The sequence below is a fragment of the Pomacea canaliculata genome, linkage group LG11 (genome assembly GCF_003073045.1).
Source record: "Pomacea canaliculata isolate SZHN2017 linkage group LG11, ASM307304v1, whole genome shotgun sequence".
Taxonomy (NCBI): domain Eukaryota; kingdom Metazoa; phylum Mollusca; class Gastropoda; order Architaenioglossa; family Ampullariidae; genus Pomacea; species Pomacea canaliculata.
Window position 1 is genome coordinate 17,102,690 of NC_037600.1, and position 15,336 is coordinate 17,118,025.

Sequence of the window (15,336 nt, forward strand, 5' to 3'; positions counted from 1 at the left end):
CTATAATTCTCTCAAGTGTTAGTGTGTAGCCGACCTTGTACATGAGAGAGCGGAGAAAGATACACGTCCTTAGTTCTTTCTCTTACATCAATTGTTTAGTCTTTTTATTAATAATGAATATATATTGAAATCAGTGTTTTAACAGTTTGTAAAAGACAAATACCATCGTATCAAAGAATCAGATTTTAATAAACAAACATAGCAAGCAAGTAAACAAACACAATTAATATTTACAGGCTTCATCAAAGGGCAATTTGTACAGGTTTCTAATTTTACACTTTTTAGGCCTTTAACCGGCATAGATTATTAACTACATAGAAATACAGTGCACAACACTATTTTATAACATGTTTCAAATATTAGAAAACTGTTGATGGCAGATCTTTTTCCTGTAAAACCAATTTTTTATATATCTGCTTGTGCTACACATTTAACGGCATACGAGCGATTTTTTTTTTCAGCTTCTCAATTTGATGCTTTACAATATTTTAAATATTAGAAACACGTCTTGCAACTGGCATCAGATCTTATTTTTAACCGAACGGGACTGAAAAAATGCACACACCTCTCACGACCAATGTATAGATGAGCTCAAACATGGCTCAAAAAAGCGAGAAACATCAAACGAGCAGAAGTAGTCATGGAAGCAGAACAAGCAGCAAATGTTGGACCCAAAAGAATCATCCTAACATTTGATTGTTTCCACACACTCCCACCCGCTAAATAAAATCTTTCTTAACCAACGGTAGTTGTTACTGTGACATTCACCTAGAAACCAGTATTCAGGGCACAGGTGATGTATGGAGAAATATTAAGTATTCAGAAAGCCCTCCATGAGGCCGCCCAGTCTTGTAGATAGGCGGGTGCTTGGTGGCTGTTGGTAACATCGACATGGCCATGCTGAGTCTGGTCGGCTGCTGGGCAACCCCTCTCCAGTCTGCACGAGTCCGGATGTCTCGCACCTGTCCACCCTCACCTGGGCTTCGTCTTCTCGCGCGCCGTGAGGCCAGGGGCTTGCTGCTGTTGCAGCTCCGGTCACACTGGCTGGAAATGGGCTGTTGGTGGGGAGACAGAAGCAACAGCACCGGGGCCTTAATTTGTCTTCACAAAGTCACAGAATTACACTTAAAAGTCTAGTGGGTCAGTTCTGTTTCTAGGTCGAGATCAGCGTGTATATATATATACAGATCTCTGAAGCGAAATACTATTTCCCCAATAAATAAATAAACTGTACATAACTTCTTAAGATCATTCTCAGCAATTTTTTATATATGTCTGCGTGTGTGTTTGTCATGGTTACTGATGTAGCATCAAAGGTAATGCCTCTCCAGGTGCCAGACTCACCTGTGAAGCCGACACCTTGGTGCACACATAAGCGTTGCACTTGACGATCATGTTAGTTGACCCCACGAAGGAGAAAGGCTGGAAGCGCAATCCTAACATGAAGTCGCTGATGGTGTGGACAGACAGGGTGGATTCCACTGGACACCTGGTGACAGACACCCACTCTTACTCCAGGCACTCAACTAGCCTCACCTTGGACTCTATCCTGACCAAAATAATCTAACGAGGAATCTCAAAAGGTCAAAGGTGAAACTTTTGAGAGCATGGCATGAATTTTACCCAAAAGGTAAAACCAGATCCACCCCCATCCAAAATACCATAGTAGCCCAGTGGGGAAGCGGGTGAGCAAAACTGAATCGGGTCAAAGACTACTAACGGGTGACTATGAACAGAATGCACCCACTTGTTTCGGAGCAGCACCTGGACGGGCAGGGAGGAAACTGGGGGATCGGGTGCAGCCACGCAGTCCGGCACGACGAGCTGTAGACGTGGGTCCTGGGTCTTTAAGGTCAGCCCCACGTTGACCCAGGAGCCTGATGGAACGATGTTCAAGCCCTGCGCATGCGTGGGTCATCATGACGTCATCATTTCCAACATGAAAACTTCCGACTGCATTTTTTTAAGGATATTTTTACGTTCACACTTGTAAACATCAACAAACATGGGCGACGTCAACATAAAGTAAACATCGATAGAAAGTTTTGTGTCATATAACAAATAACATTTATCACGAATAAACGTTCTCAACATGCGCGTTCGGATGCCAGAGTTCTAACCACTCGGCTCTCCACTTCCGGTATAGGGTTGGCTCCCTTGCCGCGTGATAAAGCCTTAGTTGCTGGCTGTAAAACCCCAATCTCTCCCTCCACTTCCGGCTACAGATGTGTATTGTTGTCTACCTGGAAAGTGACAGGTGTGGAGAAAGTGTCATCTGTGAACAGCTGCATGATGATGGGTAGAGTGGTGTTGGCCACGGCGCGGACCTCCTGGCTGGTGGGCGACAGGATGCTTTTGTCCTTGCTTTCGCCGCGCGGCATCTCGCAGCTGGCAGTGACGACGAACTGCAGGTCACGTGACATGAAGCCGCTGGGCTCCTCGCGGCTGCTGGGCTCCACTACCACGAGGGTAGAGTAGGTCAGGTGTGTCTCGTTTTGCTGTGAGATGCAAAGTAGAATGAAGCAGAGTTCACAGAGTTCAATATTATTAATTATTTTGTCGTTTTTGTTACGAGAGGCAGGGTAGGTGTGTTCATAAGCCACCAGAGCAAGAAACCAGGCACTGACCAAAATAACTGCACAGTTGATGAAGTTCAAGAAGATGAGAATGTGCGTGGAGTTGCTCCTAAAGCCTGGCACACACCGACCACCGTTCTGGAAGGAGCGCTCGACCGTCAGGTGGCGCTCGGTCATGTTGGGGTCCACGTCTCGCGCCAACGCCACGATGATCTCCGTCTCGCTGCATTCCACCGAGGCTTCGGGAGCTGCAAAGCCACCTCACTTTTTAAACTAGTTTTTTTTCTGTTACCTTTCTATAAGACGAAAAAAAAAGGATTTTCCTCTCTTGATAATCTTAACAAAGTATCATTGTAACTTCGTTGATAGAGGAGGACGACGACGATATTTAGAGCAGGTACTCGAAACTGAGGATTGATGTGATTGTGACCTGGTTTTGTAAAATTTGCCCTACTTTTCAGCACACAGGATATTTTTAACATATTTTGAAGGTTACCACATAAACAAAAATGATATTTGTTCTTTTTACGCACTTGTATTTAACTCCCTTTGAAGTTGTTCATGTGACCAAAGTGCTTACCTGGGATTTTTGTGGGAGGAGCAGTCCGTTTGCAGGAGACAGACGCCAGCTCGGAGGGGCCACAGTCGTGGGTGAACTCTGGCCTGTGATTACACTTCAGGAAGGACGACTCGTTGCCGAAGCACTTGACATCGTCGAGAACGATCGGCATGACAGGCAGCTTCATGGAGGAGCTCAGCCAGCCGGGCTCCGCCTCCTGGGGACTGAGAGAGACAGAGGGTAGAAGTGACGTATACACACTTCTCATACTCTAGTGACGAGGCTAAATAATTCTCCTTTCCAGCACCTTGCAGTGACGTAACGAAGACATTCAGTGCTACTGGTTTCACCTATCGTCATGTAAATATTGACAAACACACATATTCAACACTATTTGTCCCTTTAATTAAAAAGAAAACCAAAAAATCCTTAACCTCTGACCCTGACACTAAGTCGTGAAGAGCCGTGACAGGATGTCCACGTGACATGTGTCTCACCTGAAGCACAGGTCTCTGCACACCATCTGAGCTGCTAGCAGGTCCCAGTTGTCGTCACAGACCAGTCCCCAGGTGCCGTTACTGGCAAGGACTTGCACCCACCCGGCCCAGTTCTCACCTTCCTTCCCCAGCAGGCGAATCTTTAATGGCGGGTCCTTGGAGGAAGGATTGGCTGACGAGGCAAAAGTCAAAATGAGGCGAGGACGTATGTTCTTCACATACTTGCATGATTTAATTTTCTCTAAAATAAATATCTACGTCTAAACCACCAAATGTCTATATAAGTTAACTTTATTTTTATAGACTCGTGACAAAATAATATTCATATCACAGAAGTGACATCAACTCCCTAACCTGAACCTGAGAGAGAGCTATAAAAACAACTTTGTTATTGTTCTTGTTGTTGTTGTTTCTTACTGCATCTGCTCGAGAGCGGAAGTGACGGGGAAAGGGGTACTTTAGACTTCATCGGGGATCCTAACCCTCCTCTCCCTCCTCCCACCGGGGAGGAGTCAGGGCCGGTGCTGCACTTGACCCCCGCGTCCTCGTGGTGGCCGCAGTTGGAAACCATGTACCCGATAGGACATTGGTTCAAAGTCGCCTCGTCCCCCATGCACCCGACATCTGTCAGCAGCACTGGGCCGTCACCCTGTCCGAAGTAGGCGTTGGACACTGCAGTCCCCCCTCTGCATCCTCGGGACATTCAACGGCAGAATTTTTCTTGTAAATATATGGATATACATAATATATAAATATCTATATAAATGTATATATAGATCGATATAACCACTCATTTGTAATTACTCATTTGTAATTAATGTGTAATTAGGGGGATCGCGAGAGGAGTGTTGCTCACCCATAATGCAGCATCCTGCAGATGACCGTAGCATCGTTGTTGTCCCAGTTGTCATCACAAACTGTACCCCAGGTGCCATGCCATAAAACCTCCACCCGACCTTCTCGTGGATGCACCCCATCAGCTAGTCTTACTTGGATTGGGTGAATCGGGGTGTTGCCTAAAAGAAAATTCCACATGATCATCATTGTTATCATCATCGTCGTCGTCATTACTGATTTTATTGTTCTTGTTTTTTGTCTGAACATGCTGCGTGCATCTTAGCGACATACTCATTTCCACCCGGAATTGGTTGACACCTTTACATCCCCAGTCAAACCAGCAAATATTTTGCCAAGGGTGAGGCAGGCCTACCTACCGTTCGCGAGGGTTCCTCCTGACTGCAGCAGCAGCGCACCCAGTGCCAGAAGACTGCGGAGAACGGCGCAGAAGAGGATGCGAACCGAGACCTGCCGAAGTCGACGTGGCAGCATGTTCACGTGGGTCACTGGCACCGCCACCTACCGGTCTCCTGCACTCCCAGCAAGGGCAGGCGATGTTTTCACATCCGGTCTCACAACGGTTTATCTGATCAAACGTTGCGACACGTGCAGTGAAATCCTGTTCAGTTGGGTCATCAAGTGCACTCAGGACAGATTCTCACGTGCTGCTTACATCAGAGCTTCGTCGGGTGGCCCACAGACGATTTCGCAAGTTCCTGGCCCAACCCGTTTTCTTCTTAAGATTAGATATTTTCTTTTTCCTCACGGACGACGAAATGGATGAAGAATGTGGTTTATCTAAAACTGACTTGTTTACAAACAAATGTTTGAAGCAGAAACTTCAAAATGGCGAACTTCAACAACGAGGCTGTGTGGGAGGATCGTCATACAAACACTCCCGGAAGAATAATGAAGCAGACGTTAAGAACAAGATGCTTCCTGTATCTCGTCATCGATCGACCGACAACAGATGACGACGTGCACAAGATAAAAACTCATTGAGTCACGTGAGCGATGGCGTCACGTGCTTGGAGACTGCGTTCACTCAAAATTTCCCAATCAAGATCGTCTGGAAGCTGCAAACTCTGACGAATCTGTCGATTGCTACAATGTTGTTGTTTTTTTTCAAATTTACCTTTGTATAACAATGTACCCAGTTTTCCCAGGAATAGCTGTGATGTAAAGAGTGCAAAAAGTTTACAACAATGCAGCTCGCTAGGTAGACATCTTGTGTCGAGCTCGCATTAATTACGAGATAATTAGTTGATTGTTTCCACACTGTGATCTTAATTCTTCAACCAAATCAGCCACAGAAGTTTGTTTGATTTTCAGATGTTGAAATGTCAGGAACTCGGCCCGTGACCCTTCTACTTTCTTTTAATCACAATGGTGACAGCAAATAGTTTTGTGGTAATTAAGGGTATTCGCTATTTTTCTAGATTAAATTAATTACTTATAATACAGCTGTCTGTGATTGTTGCTTTGTAGTGATATATGATATATGAACAAGGAAACTGTTGAGGTAGCTGTAGGCATGTTTCTTGCTTTTACATGATAGGTTGTAGTAGTAATCTCAGGTCTCTGTCACGTGCACCAGACACCCGGTATAAGTTGTCACGTGACTCTTTGCTTTGGATTGTAAATACCGAGTCTATTCAGGTGACACTCTGTGTGTGTGATAATTATTGAGTCCTTCTTACCTGTTCTTGTAATGTCCGTGAAATCAAAGCCATGTCTGACACTTACCTGTCAAGGGAAACTTACATATTGACATCACATGGAACAACGGGATGAGAAAAAAAGAAAGAAAGAAAGAAAGAAAGAAAGAAACAAAAAAGAAAGAAAGAAAGAAAGAAAACAAAACAAAACAAAAGAAAAAAAGAAAGAAAGAACAAAAGAAAGAAATAAAGAAAGAAAGAAAGGAAGAAAGAAAAGCTACTACATGTATTGGTGAGATTATCAGCGTAAAAACGCTGCAGTTCGTGATACTCGCAAGCATTTACTCTGAAGGGTACATACCTAGAGTGCTAAACAACGGCGGGTAGCTGTTGTGAGGGAGGGCTAACTACAGGTGCATTTAGAGGACAACATTGCGGGGCTCCTGAGGTCACGGGTACGAGACTATAACATTTACAAGCCTACGAAATGTAGAACGAAGTGTAGAAAGCAAGAAACGAGGGCTGATGAAGCATCAATAAATTCTCACAAGCACTGAGATCATTGCTACAATAAAATATTTACTCATGAGTATCACGTGACATGCCGAGGGCGTTTCGTAACGGCGGACTGATATTAAGGGAATGGGGAACATGGGTGCACTTGGACCGGTGCGAGGGTGTGTAAGGGTACCAGACTGCAGGACTTGCGAACTAAGGGTACGAGCGGTCCAGAAGATATATTAGGGAGTTGCCACCCTAAATATGTCAGTCCACACTTTGTTATTCTCTCTGGAGATATAGGTTAGGGGGGTAGTATCAGGGTGTGTGCAAGGACCCCCCCTTCCCTCCGACACGCACGCACAAAAGGTAAGAATGCAGTGGCAGTGGATATCGGCTTTCATCCCCTTCCTGTGACCATCACTGTTTACCACCCCTTTCATGAATGATGCCACACTACCCTACCAGGGGACGTGAAGTGGCTGAGCGGGTGGAACAATACCCGACTATAGAGGGGCCTCCTCGACAGGAGGAGTGTCTGTGCTTTGCAGTGTCTTTGCTGTCGTCTTGCCGACAACACACATGATACCCAGGGTAGGCACTGACCCGGAGAGCATTGCAGACAAAAGTAGAAGCATGCTGTCGATCACGTATGCAGGTTGTGTGTAGTACAAAACTAAAATATTTGCTCCAATTCCACGCATGCATGCAGGAACACACACACGTACGCATATACTAATATTCACATGCACTGACAAACACTAATAAAAGCGAGCGCATGTTCTCACTCAAGGGATATCTCTTCATCAGACCCACCACCTTGTCCGCCACGCTCCAAATACCACATTATCCACACACACACACACATACGAACGCACGCGCTCGCACTTCCACGCACGGTTTGTTTTCGTGGTCGCACATGCATATTAATTGTCGTTCTCTCCTTCATCTCTCTCTCTCTCAAACACACGCACATATACACACCCAATAAAAACGACGCATGCACACACACTCGCACAAGCATGCGCACGCACAAACTCATACAGAGTCGCCAACATACAAACATGCTTTCACGAACGAGAATATGCGTGCACGCATGCACACACTCGCTCCTCTCACACTTTCTCCCTCCCTCTCTCTCTCTCACACACACAGCGCATGATGCAATTCTTCATAGCCAGGTTATTCTTTCACCTGTGCGACTCATCCACGTACACACGCACACACACGCACACACATACATACACGCACACACACACACGCACAGCTCTGGCGTGAGTGTCAACACGTAGCCTTATAGCCACGCATGCCACAGTCGCTATGTTCTGGCGGAGGAGTGCGAGAGGCGCCATAGGCCCCAGTTTTTAAACTTTTCTACACGAGTACCACCATCGAAAATTCGAATTGACCGAGTACCACCTGGCAACCCTACCCTCTACAAATAATTATATTCACTAGTCTAGGACTTAATCTTAGGTTCGCCGGTATTTAGTCTATGATTTAGTTAGTAGTTACCTTTTAATATGATAATCTCCATACATTTGTCACAGGAAAAATGATTCAAAACGAAAGAACTTCATGGAGTAAAATATTTAAACGAATTCTTTTATTTAGGTGCATTGTGCTTGGGTACCACCCGTCACACCTAGTACCAGTAGTGATACGAGTACCCCTGTTTGAAAACCTGTGGTTTTGTCGACTCATACGTGAATGTGTTGTACATAGTTACAGTTCATTCACAACTGTCTAAACAGTCCTGCAACATGTAGAGTACTGTAGAGATACGACATCTTAGAGGAAAACATGTGAGTGTGGTGCGATGTAAAGTAATGGCGAGGGCGGGTATTGGCGCGCGTGTGGTGGGACAAAGGGGTGGGATGGATTTTGGTCTGTGTGTGAGAGAGATAAAAGAGAGATTGAACGGTTCGACAAACTGAAAAATAAGACCTTGAAGTGAACTGAATAAGGACTAATCCTTGAGCCAAGGGCGTTGATTGTAAGCTATGAGGAAAGTAAAATTATTTGTCAATACCCCAACAATTTAATTCATGCCACCCGCCCTCTTGTGCAGATGCAGTCGTGAGATATTTAGAATCTCTGAAAGTACACACATATTTAAACACTAGCTGAGGTGTGTGGAGCATGTAACCACTCACACTGACCCAAATACTTTCTAACTAATCTTTCAACTATAGGGTCACCACATGCAACGATTCACAGGTGGTCAGATACTCTCGCCTGACAAACAAAATGTATCAGCAGGTGATGTGATCGTTCGATCCTTCAAACTCTCAAGGAAGGGGCAGTCTAGACATCAAGACATGGGGACATTGAGACCTTTGCGATTACTAATCCTGCGCCCTCGTCAACTCTTGCGACATTCGACTTCATCGCCCTCTCCACCCTGCCACCAACACTCCGCACGTGACTGTTACGTCGCATGTGACGATGACAACGGCGATAACTACACTGCAGGGCACAATGACTCAGGGCAAGAGGGACACTGGATAATAAAGGGAGACATCAGCTATTATTACTACGGTTATATGTCTGTAGTTGTAACAACTCTTGCCAGTCTGGGCCAGTCGAGAACTAGCGAGGGTCTGTCCTGGCCACCCGGTGACGAGAAAGTCTCTGAGGGTCAATGGATCAAATCCCTTTCAACGTGTTTTTTTACTCTCACCTTTATTGCCTGTTTTGTATAACTTTTATTGTCCATTTCTATGTACTTTATTCAATATTCAATCCAGCCGTAATCCTATACAGTCGACATTGTCGTTGAGAAATGATAACGGAACTTTAACAGACTTTTATGTTCAGTCCTCTCGTGCTTATCAATGATAATAATAAGAATAAGCGTGTGATTATCGCACGGTCAGGCTCATGAGAGAGTATAATGTCAGTGCTTGGGACAAATACAATACATATCACATTTCTTTGAGTTCCTGCCAAGTCAGGGTGGCGAACTGTTATTCACCCGCCGGTCTTTCTTTTCTGTCTGTGGTTTGAGAGAGTGAGGAATACAGAGAGGTGCGGGTACACATATCACACATTGAAACACAGACGATAATATCTCAACAAACATATCCATATAAATGTGAGTTGAAAGCTGTGTGTTGAACGAATTTAAATGTCATTCTTAACCAGACAAAGCTTTGAAGTGTCAAATCTCCTAAACACGGCAAAATAAACAATATTGGTAAACAAGTTTGGACACATGTTGATCAAAGCTCTCCTGTCCCGAAGTCTTCACCCGGCAAATAATAATGATAATGATAATAAAGCTTTAAATGATTGGTTTCCTGTGATCCTCAAACATTTTCTCGGTTAGAAAAGCTGAAGGGCGAACCGTGACTCAGCAGATCCGGCAGAAGACTGTCTTGACAACTATAACTATCAACACTACCCCGGGTGGTAGTGCGCACCAATACCACCTTCTCTCTCTCTCTCTTGGTTCTGTCTACTCTAAGTGTTAGAATTGTTAATGTCTAATTATAAGTCCCTGTTACTTTACTTGAGTATCTCTGACCACTAGTTCTCAATCCTCTGATTGTCTTGGATTAAAAATGACTGGGGTGGGCCAGCAGTTGAGGCTCCATTCAACCGATTTCCTACTGGGTAGACTTTCAAATTTAATAACGTGACTTTATATAATTTTAATAATTTTAACCCATGCAAATAAATAAACAAATAAACAAACCCTGCTAAAATACCCAGTAGCACACGGTTCATTAAGGACAGTTCACTAACGGCACACAGCTCCACGCCCCACCCTCTGCTGTTCAACCTGCTCAGCTCCGCTTTCTGTTTTACTGCCTTGTACCCGATACAACTGTTTAAGTACCTCATTCGTGTAGCTCGACATGTCTGCGGGTGTTCAACACTTCTGCAATGGCATCTCGATACCTGACATATCATACCTGCCCTGAATGAACAGTCACAATGGAACAAGAAAATACCTGAGCCACCTCCACAGCTGCAAGAATAAAATTTATTTTATGGTCTCGTCACTCTTTCATTCGATAAATCCTTTATTGTTGACGACTCATCATCCACCAAAATGAAAAGACAAAAACGAAAACAAGCTGAAAGAAACCCCCACAATTTTCGAAACAATATAGGGTGACTTGAGCAATGTAAACCTCATTACAACTCATTTACATACTCGTTACACCCAGCACATTGCCTTCAGCTCCACCCGTCCTCTTTACTCATTTTGTCACATTCATTGTTTCATCTCCATTTTTTGTTCACTTTTTCTTCTGTCTTGTGTGCTATCTTCTAAGATTTGTCACTACTCAAATCACGGACATGTATGGATGGATTGCTGTCTGTATGCCGAGACCAACGCTTAGCCCAGTGGTTCTCAACCTGTGGGGCGCGACCCCCTGGGGGGTCGCGACGTGCCTACAAGGGGGTCGCGAAGGTGGTCCTTTTTTAAAAGCTTCTTATACCGGTATTAGTGAAATTAGTTTACATTGTGCAACCGAGTGGTGAGGGCGATCAAACTCCAAATATCTTCTCCCTATTCAAGTACAATGTCTAGGCAATGCAGTGACTTCTCACTTCCAAAACTCAAACCACAATCCCCCTCTCAACAATTAAGCCTCCAATCTCCCTCCTCTCGCCTTTTGCCCTCTCTCTTCCCCAATCTCTCATCGCTGACTCCCCTCTCCCTCTCCAGTCACACCTCTTTTTTTAAAAACATCTGAAAGGCACGGATTCAGCAAACGTCCATCATTCACACCCTTTCGCCTTCGCACATGCTCAGTCCTAGTACTCTAGTTCCCTGACAGAAGGCCATGACCAGACAGTGCGGGGTGGGGCTTAAGAACGACCGATGGCTGCTGCTAATGGCATATTTATCGGACATATTTGAGAAGCTGAACGTTGTGAATACTTCTCTGCAAGGGAAGGACACCACCATATTACAAACAACTAACAAGATGAATGCTTTCGTCCGAAAAATTTCGTTGTGGACGCAAAAGATACGCCAAGAAAATATTTTTGATATGTTTCCGTGCTTGTGTAAGTGCAAGGCTGACGTTAACTTGAATCTTGATCAGGTGAAGAATGTAATTATTGCCCATCTAAACGGACTGCAAGAAAGGTTTCAGCATTATTTCGCTGAAATTGATGTGACTAAATACGATTGGATTCGTAATCCATTTCTGGCTGATCCTAGCACAAGCGGGTTGTCCACGGAAGAAGAAGAGCAGCTCATCGACCTTTCGAGTGACCAATCCCTGAAAATGGTCTTCCAAACAACACCAGTGACAACATTCTGGATTAGCGTCAACGGTGAATATCCTCTCCTTTCTGAGAAAGCAATGAAAGTTCTGCCATTTTCAACTTCGTATATGTGTGAGCAAGGATTTTCAGCACTGGCAGCACTGAAGTCGAAATACAGAAATCGTGTGGATGCAGAGGCTGAGCTGCAAATAGCAGTGGGTACGAACATCGCACACAGGTTCGCTTCTCTATGCAACAGCAAGCAGGCTCAACCTTCTCATTAATCAAAGTGACTGTCGAATGAAATAATATTTATTAGCACCGCAGAATTTGCTTTAGTAAAATTTCATTAACAGTTATACTTCTTGCAGATACGAACTTTGTTCTTCCGTTGTTGATTTCCTCGACGCGGCGTTCGAGGTTAGCTAAGGCTCCCCCCCCCCCTCTTCCACCAACCTAGCTGGCTAAGGGGGTCGCGGACGTACCGGTGTTCGTCAGGGGGGTCGTCACAAGTAAAAGGTTGAGAACCGCTGGCTTAGCCTCTTGCGAAGTTCTCAGCTGTTAGTCTCGGCGAGCCTCAACAATGAATGTGACTAAACCGGAAGCTTTGTACACATCTGTTTCATTTTAGTAGTTAACTGGGAAAAATCGTCTGCCAGCGATGCAGTAATATAAGTTCGTGTCTGAAAGTTCTGGTCGTGCAGGTGTGCGGGATCGAAGCCAGGCACGTGGCTCGGCTTGCGTCATTGACAGCCATCGTCACCCCTAGGTGGCGCACCATACCTGTTAGCGTGTGTCACGAGAGTGGCGACATCACATGCCACTTTCTTATCACAGCTGACCTCATGACCTTTGTCCTTCCACAAACCACAGTCCCTTGCGTAACAAGGACCTCGGCAAGGCAACACGTGATAGGAAGACAACAACTGCAGCGTGGTGAGGGAAACTGCATGTTTGTTAAAAAAAAAACTTTTTTATGTTGCGCCATATTCATCCTTTTGAAAAGATGGGATTTTATTCAATTTTTTATGAATTCTTTTCTAATAAAAAGTCAAAAGAAAAGGAAAGAAAATAAAAACTGAAGCAATAAAACACCATTTTCGAGAAAATATTGCTTCACGAGCAATGTAAATACCTGTATTCCTGCATTTGCTTATTTTCTGTTAGTTTAGCTTTCGTGGAAATGAAAGTGCAGTGTAAGGAGACCTTTACCAAGCAAAGGACTGTGAGATCCAATGTAGAATTCCAAGAAAGAATTTCAATACTGAGGGTGCGGTATGCACGCGACGACGGAAGGAACGATAATGGAAATATTACAGCAGGTAGCTTGGTGAGCAACTTTCGAATTTTTTTTTTTTATGTAAATTTTAGGAGCATTTTGCCGAGACGCGTGAGAGTTATTTACTCTCTGTTTCCTGTTGTATATTTATTCTGCCAACTTTCTCGAATCTGTTGAGGCCTGAAGAGAGTGGGGTGGGACAGGTGGGTCTGGTATACCTGGCGCTGTGAAAGGAGCCTGGCTGTGGTCAGCGGATCTTTTCCTTGTTTTGTTTTTTTTTGTTTTGTTTTGATTTTGTTGTTGTTGTTTTGTTTGTTTGTTTTTGTTTGGGTTTTTTGTTTTTTGTTTTTATTTGTTTTTTGTTTTTTTTTCTGGTTGAGTTGTTTTGGTTTTTTTTGTTTTGTTTGTTTGTTTTAAACGAAAAGTTGACGGAACATTCCTCACTCTGGGATTTTTTTTCTATGATGTACTACAAGTTTGATCCTTTACCGTCATTTTTCCTCATTTACGAACCACTCACCTGTGTGTTAAACTCTGTGTTCAGGTAGTGATGTAGACCCTCGTGAACTTTGTCCTCATGTCTACAGTCTATATTATCTTACTGAATGAACTGTAGACATTGACAATCGAATTGTCAGCATACTATTATATAAGAGGAAAATAATTTACGATTTCTTTCAAAACGTGATTCGACGAATGTTGCTGGTTACGAACTGAACAGCACGTCCCAACAGTGCAGCCGACGTGACCTCTGACACGCGCGCGCGAAGTCGTGTGACGTCACACGCGTCCTTGGGTACGGCGAGAACAAACCTGTGGTGCGCGCGCAGACATGATGAGACTTGGCGGACTCATCGAAACCTCAGGCAACGCGCAGGCCGCTCCAGTTGGGTGTCGTCTGCTCGCCGGCGACGAGAAAGCGCTGCACTGTTGTGACTCGAACTTTCAATCATCTTTTTGCCCCACGCGGCCTTCCTGACCGCTGCGGAGACACACGCACGCGCACAGCGGCTCGTGTAATTTAGAATCCAACATGGCCACTGAGTGGAGCAGACGATGTCTTCTCATCTTGTTGTTGGTGTTGCTTGTCGTTGTCGTGTCTGCGTCTGTGACGGAGAAGATTCTGCAGATCCCGCTGTTTGAAGTGGGTGAACTGTGGGTCAACGCTGCCTCGACCTTTTGTGCCGGGGTGGTGAGACGAGTGACCACAGTGCCTGACTTTACCCACTGGACCACTTACCTCGGGCTGTCGCTGGCTGCTGCCATTGTTTATTGTGGATACGTCGTTCTCTTGAAGCCCCTCAACCGCGTGCGGAAGCTGGGAGACATGGGCTACATCGCCGAGGGCAGCTTGTCGGTTCGAGAAACAGCCAACTACGTACAGAAGAGGAGGAAGGTGGGCAGTGTACCCCCGGTCTACCCCAACGGATGGTTCGGAATCATGGAGTCGTTTCACTTGAAGAAGGGGGAGTCTAAACCTGTCAGCATCTTGGGTGAGTACTCCAATGGAGACGATGGTTGCTAGCTGATATTTTTTTAAACTTGAAATCCCGATCATTTACAATAAAGTGGGTTAACGAGCGCGCGCGCACGCACACATACACATGGCATACACATACACAATCTTCTCACCACAACTGCTTACCACTCGTCCTGTGTACTGAGGATATGTTTTGTTGAGTATACGGAATCTTGGCCGGCGGTCACGCGCGAATTGAGAGATATCCGTGTGTTTTCCCCATCCCCGCTATTTTTAGGAAAGGACGGTCAAGAGGTTGAACCAGTGACGCACGCGACTTGTCGAACTAACATTCTTTCCTGCCTGTTGTCACTGCATGTGCGATCGTTTGTCTGTCCGACATTAAAATAAAACTACAGCCCGACAACCTTTTTGACCTAAATGTTGTTGCATTCCCGAACCTTCGCTTCGCACCCAGCCATGAATAGCGGGTCCTGGGAGCGCGGTAAGGTGAAGGTAGTTCTACCCCTATGAGGGCAGGTGTTCATTGCCTTTGATGTGGGTACACGCGCAGACCGTGAATGGTATCCTCCCAACGTGGGTCGCGTGGTGGGTACCTTCAGTTGTGTCTTCGTTTCTTCAACAAGTCTGAGGACACTGCCCTCGCGCCAGTCAGTGAAGCTCGGAAAGTGCTGACTCCTCATCAGCTCGCGCGCTCGTAGTCTTAGGGTATGCACTCGT

At 45.1% G+C, this 15,336-nt stretch overlaps 2 protein-coding genes across 3 annotated transcripts in view; one reads left to right on the top strand and one right to left on the bottom strand.

Annotated features, from left to right (window-relative positions):
* Positions 1 to 198: 198 nt before the first annotated feature.
* On the bottom strand, positions 199 to 5,463 carry LOC112575252. 2 transcript variants are annotated; one of them, XM_025256969.1, is made up of 10 exons: positions 4,847 to 5,463; positions 4,489 to 4,648; positions 4,050 to 4,318; positions 3,633 to 3,804; positions 3,157 to 3,359; positions 2,628 to 2,824; positions 2,244 to 2,498; positions 1,748 to 1,899; positions 1,345 to 1,489; positions 200 to 1,055 (listed from the first exon to the last, which is right to left on the bottom strand). In XM_025256969.1, the coding sequence occupies exons 1-10, from the start codon at positions 4,959 to 4,961 to the stop codon at positions 783 to 785; spliced, it is 1,941 nt and encodes a 646-aa protein (XP_025112754.1). In that variant the 5' UTR covers positions 4,962 to 5,463; the 3' UTR covers positions 200 to 782. The 2 variants fall into 2 exon arrangements, with proteins under 2 accessions (XP_025112755.1, XP_025112754.1); XM_025256970.1 differs by lacking the exon at positions 4,847 to 5,463 and having other exon boundaries at positions 199 to 1,055; positions 4,050 to 4,325; positions 4,489 to 4,603.
* An 8,485-nt stretch (positions 5,464 to 13,948) lies between these two features.
* LOC112575618 (cholesterol 7-desaturase-like) overlaps positions 13,949 to 15,336 on the top strand; it is a 28,057-nt gene continuing 26,669 nt past the window's right edge. The window contains exon 1 of the mRNA XM_025257593.1: positions 13,949 to 14,629. Coding sequence (XP_025113378.1) covers positions 14,170 to 14,629 — 460 coding nt within the window. The 5' untranslated portion in view covers positions 13,949 to 14,169. The remainder of the gene's footprint in view (positions 14,630 to 15,336) is intronic.

Excerpts from the sequence above, each read along its gene's own strand:
- LOC112575252 (XM_025256969.1), bottom strand. The coding sequence starts at position 4,961 with ATGCTGCCACGTCGACTTCGGCAGGTCTCGGTTCGCATCCTCTTCTGC. Across the intron at positions 1,490-1,747 it reads CAGGTGCTGCTCCGAAACAA|GTGTCCAGTGGAATCCACCC; the intron begins GTGGGTGCATTC and ends GTCTGTCACCAG. Across the intron at positions 1,056-1,344 it reads CCAAGGTGTCGGCTTCACAG|CCCATTTCCAGCCAGTGTGA; the intron begins GTGAGTCTGGCA and ends CCCCACCAACAG.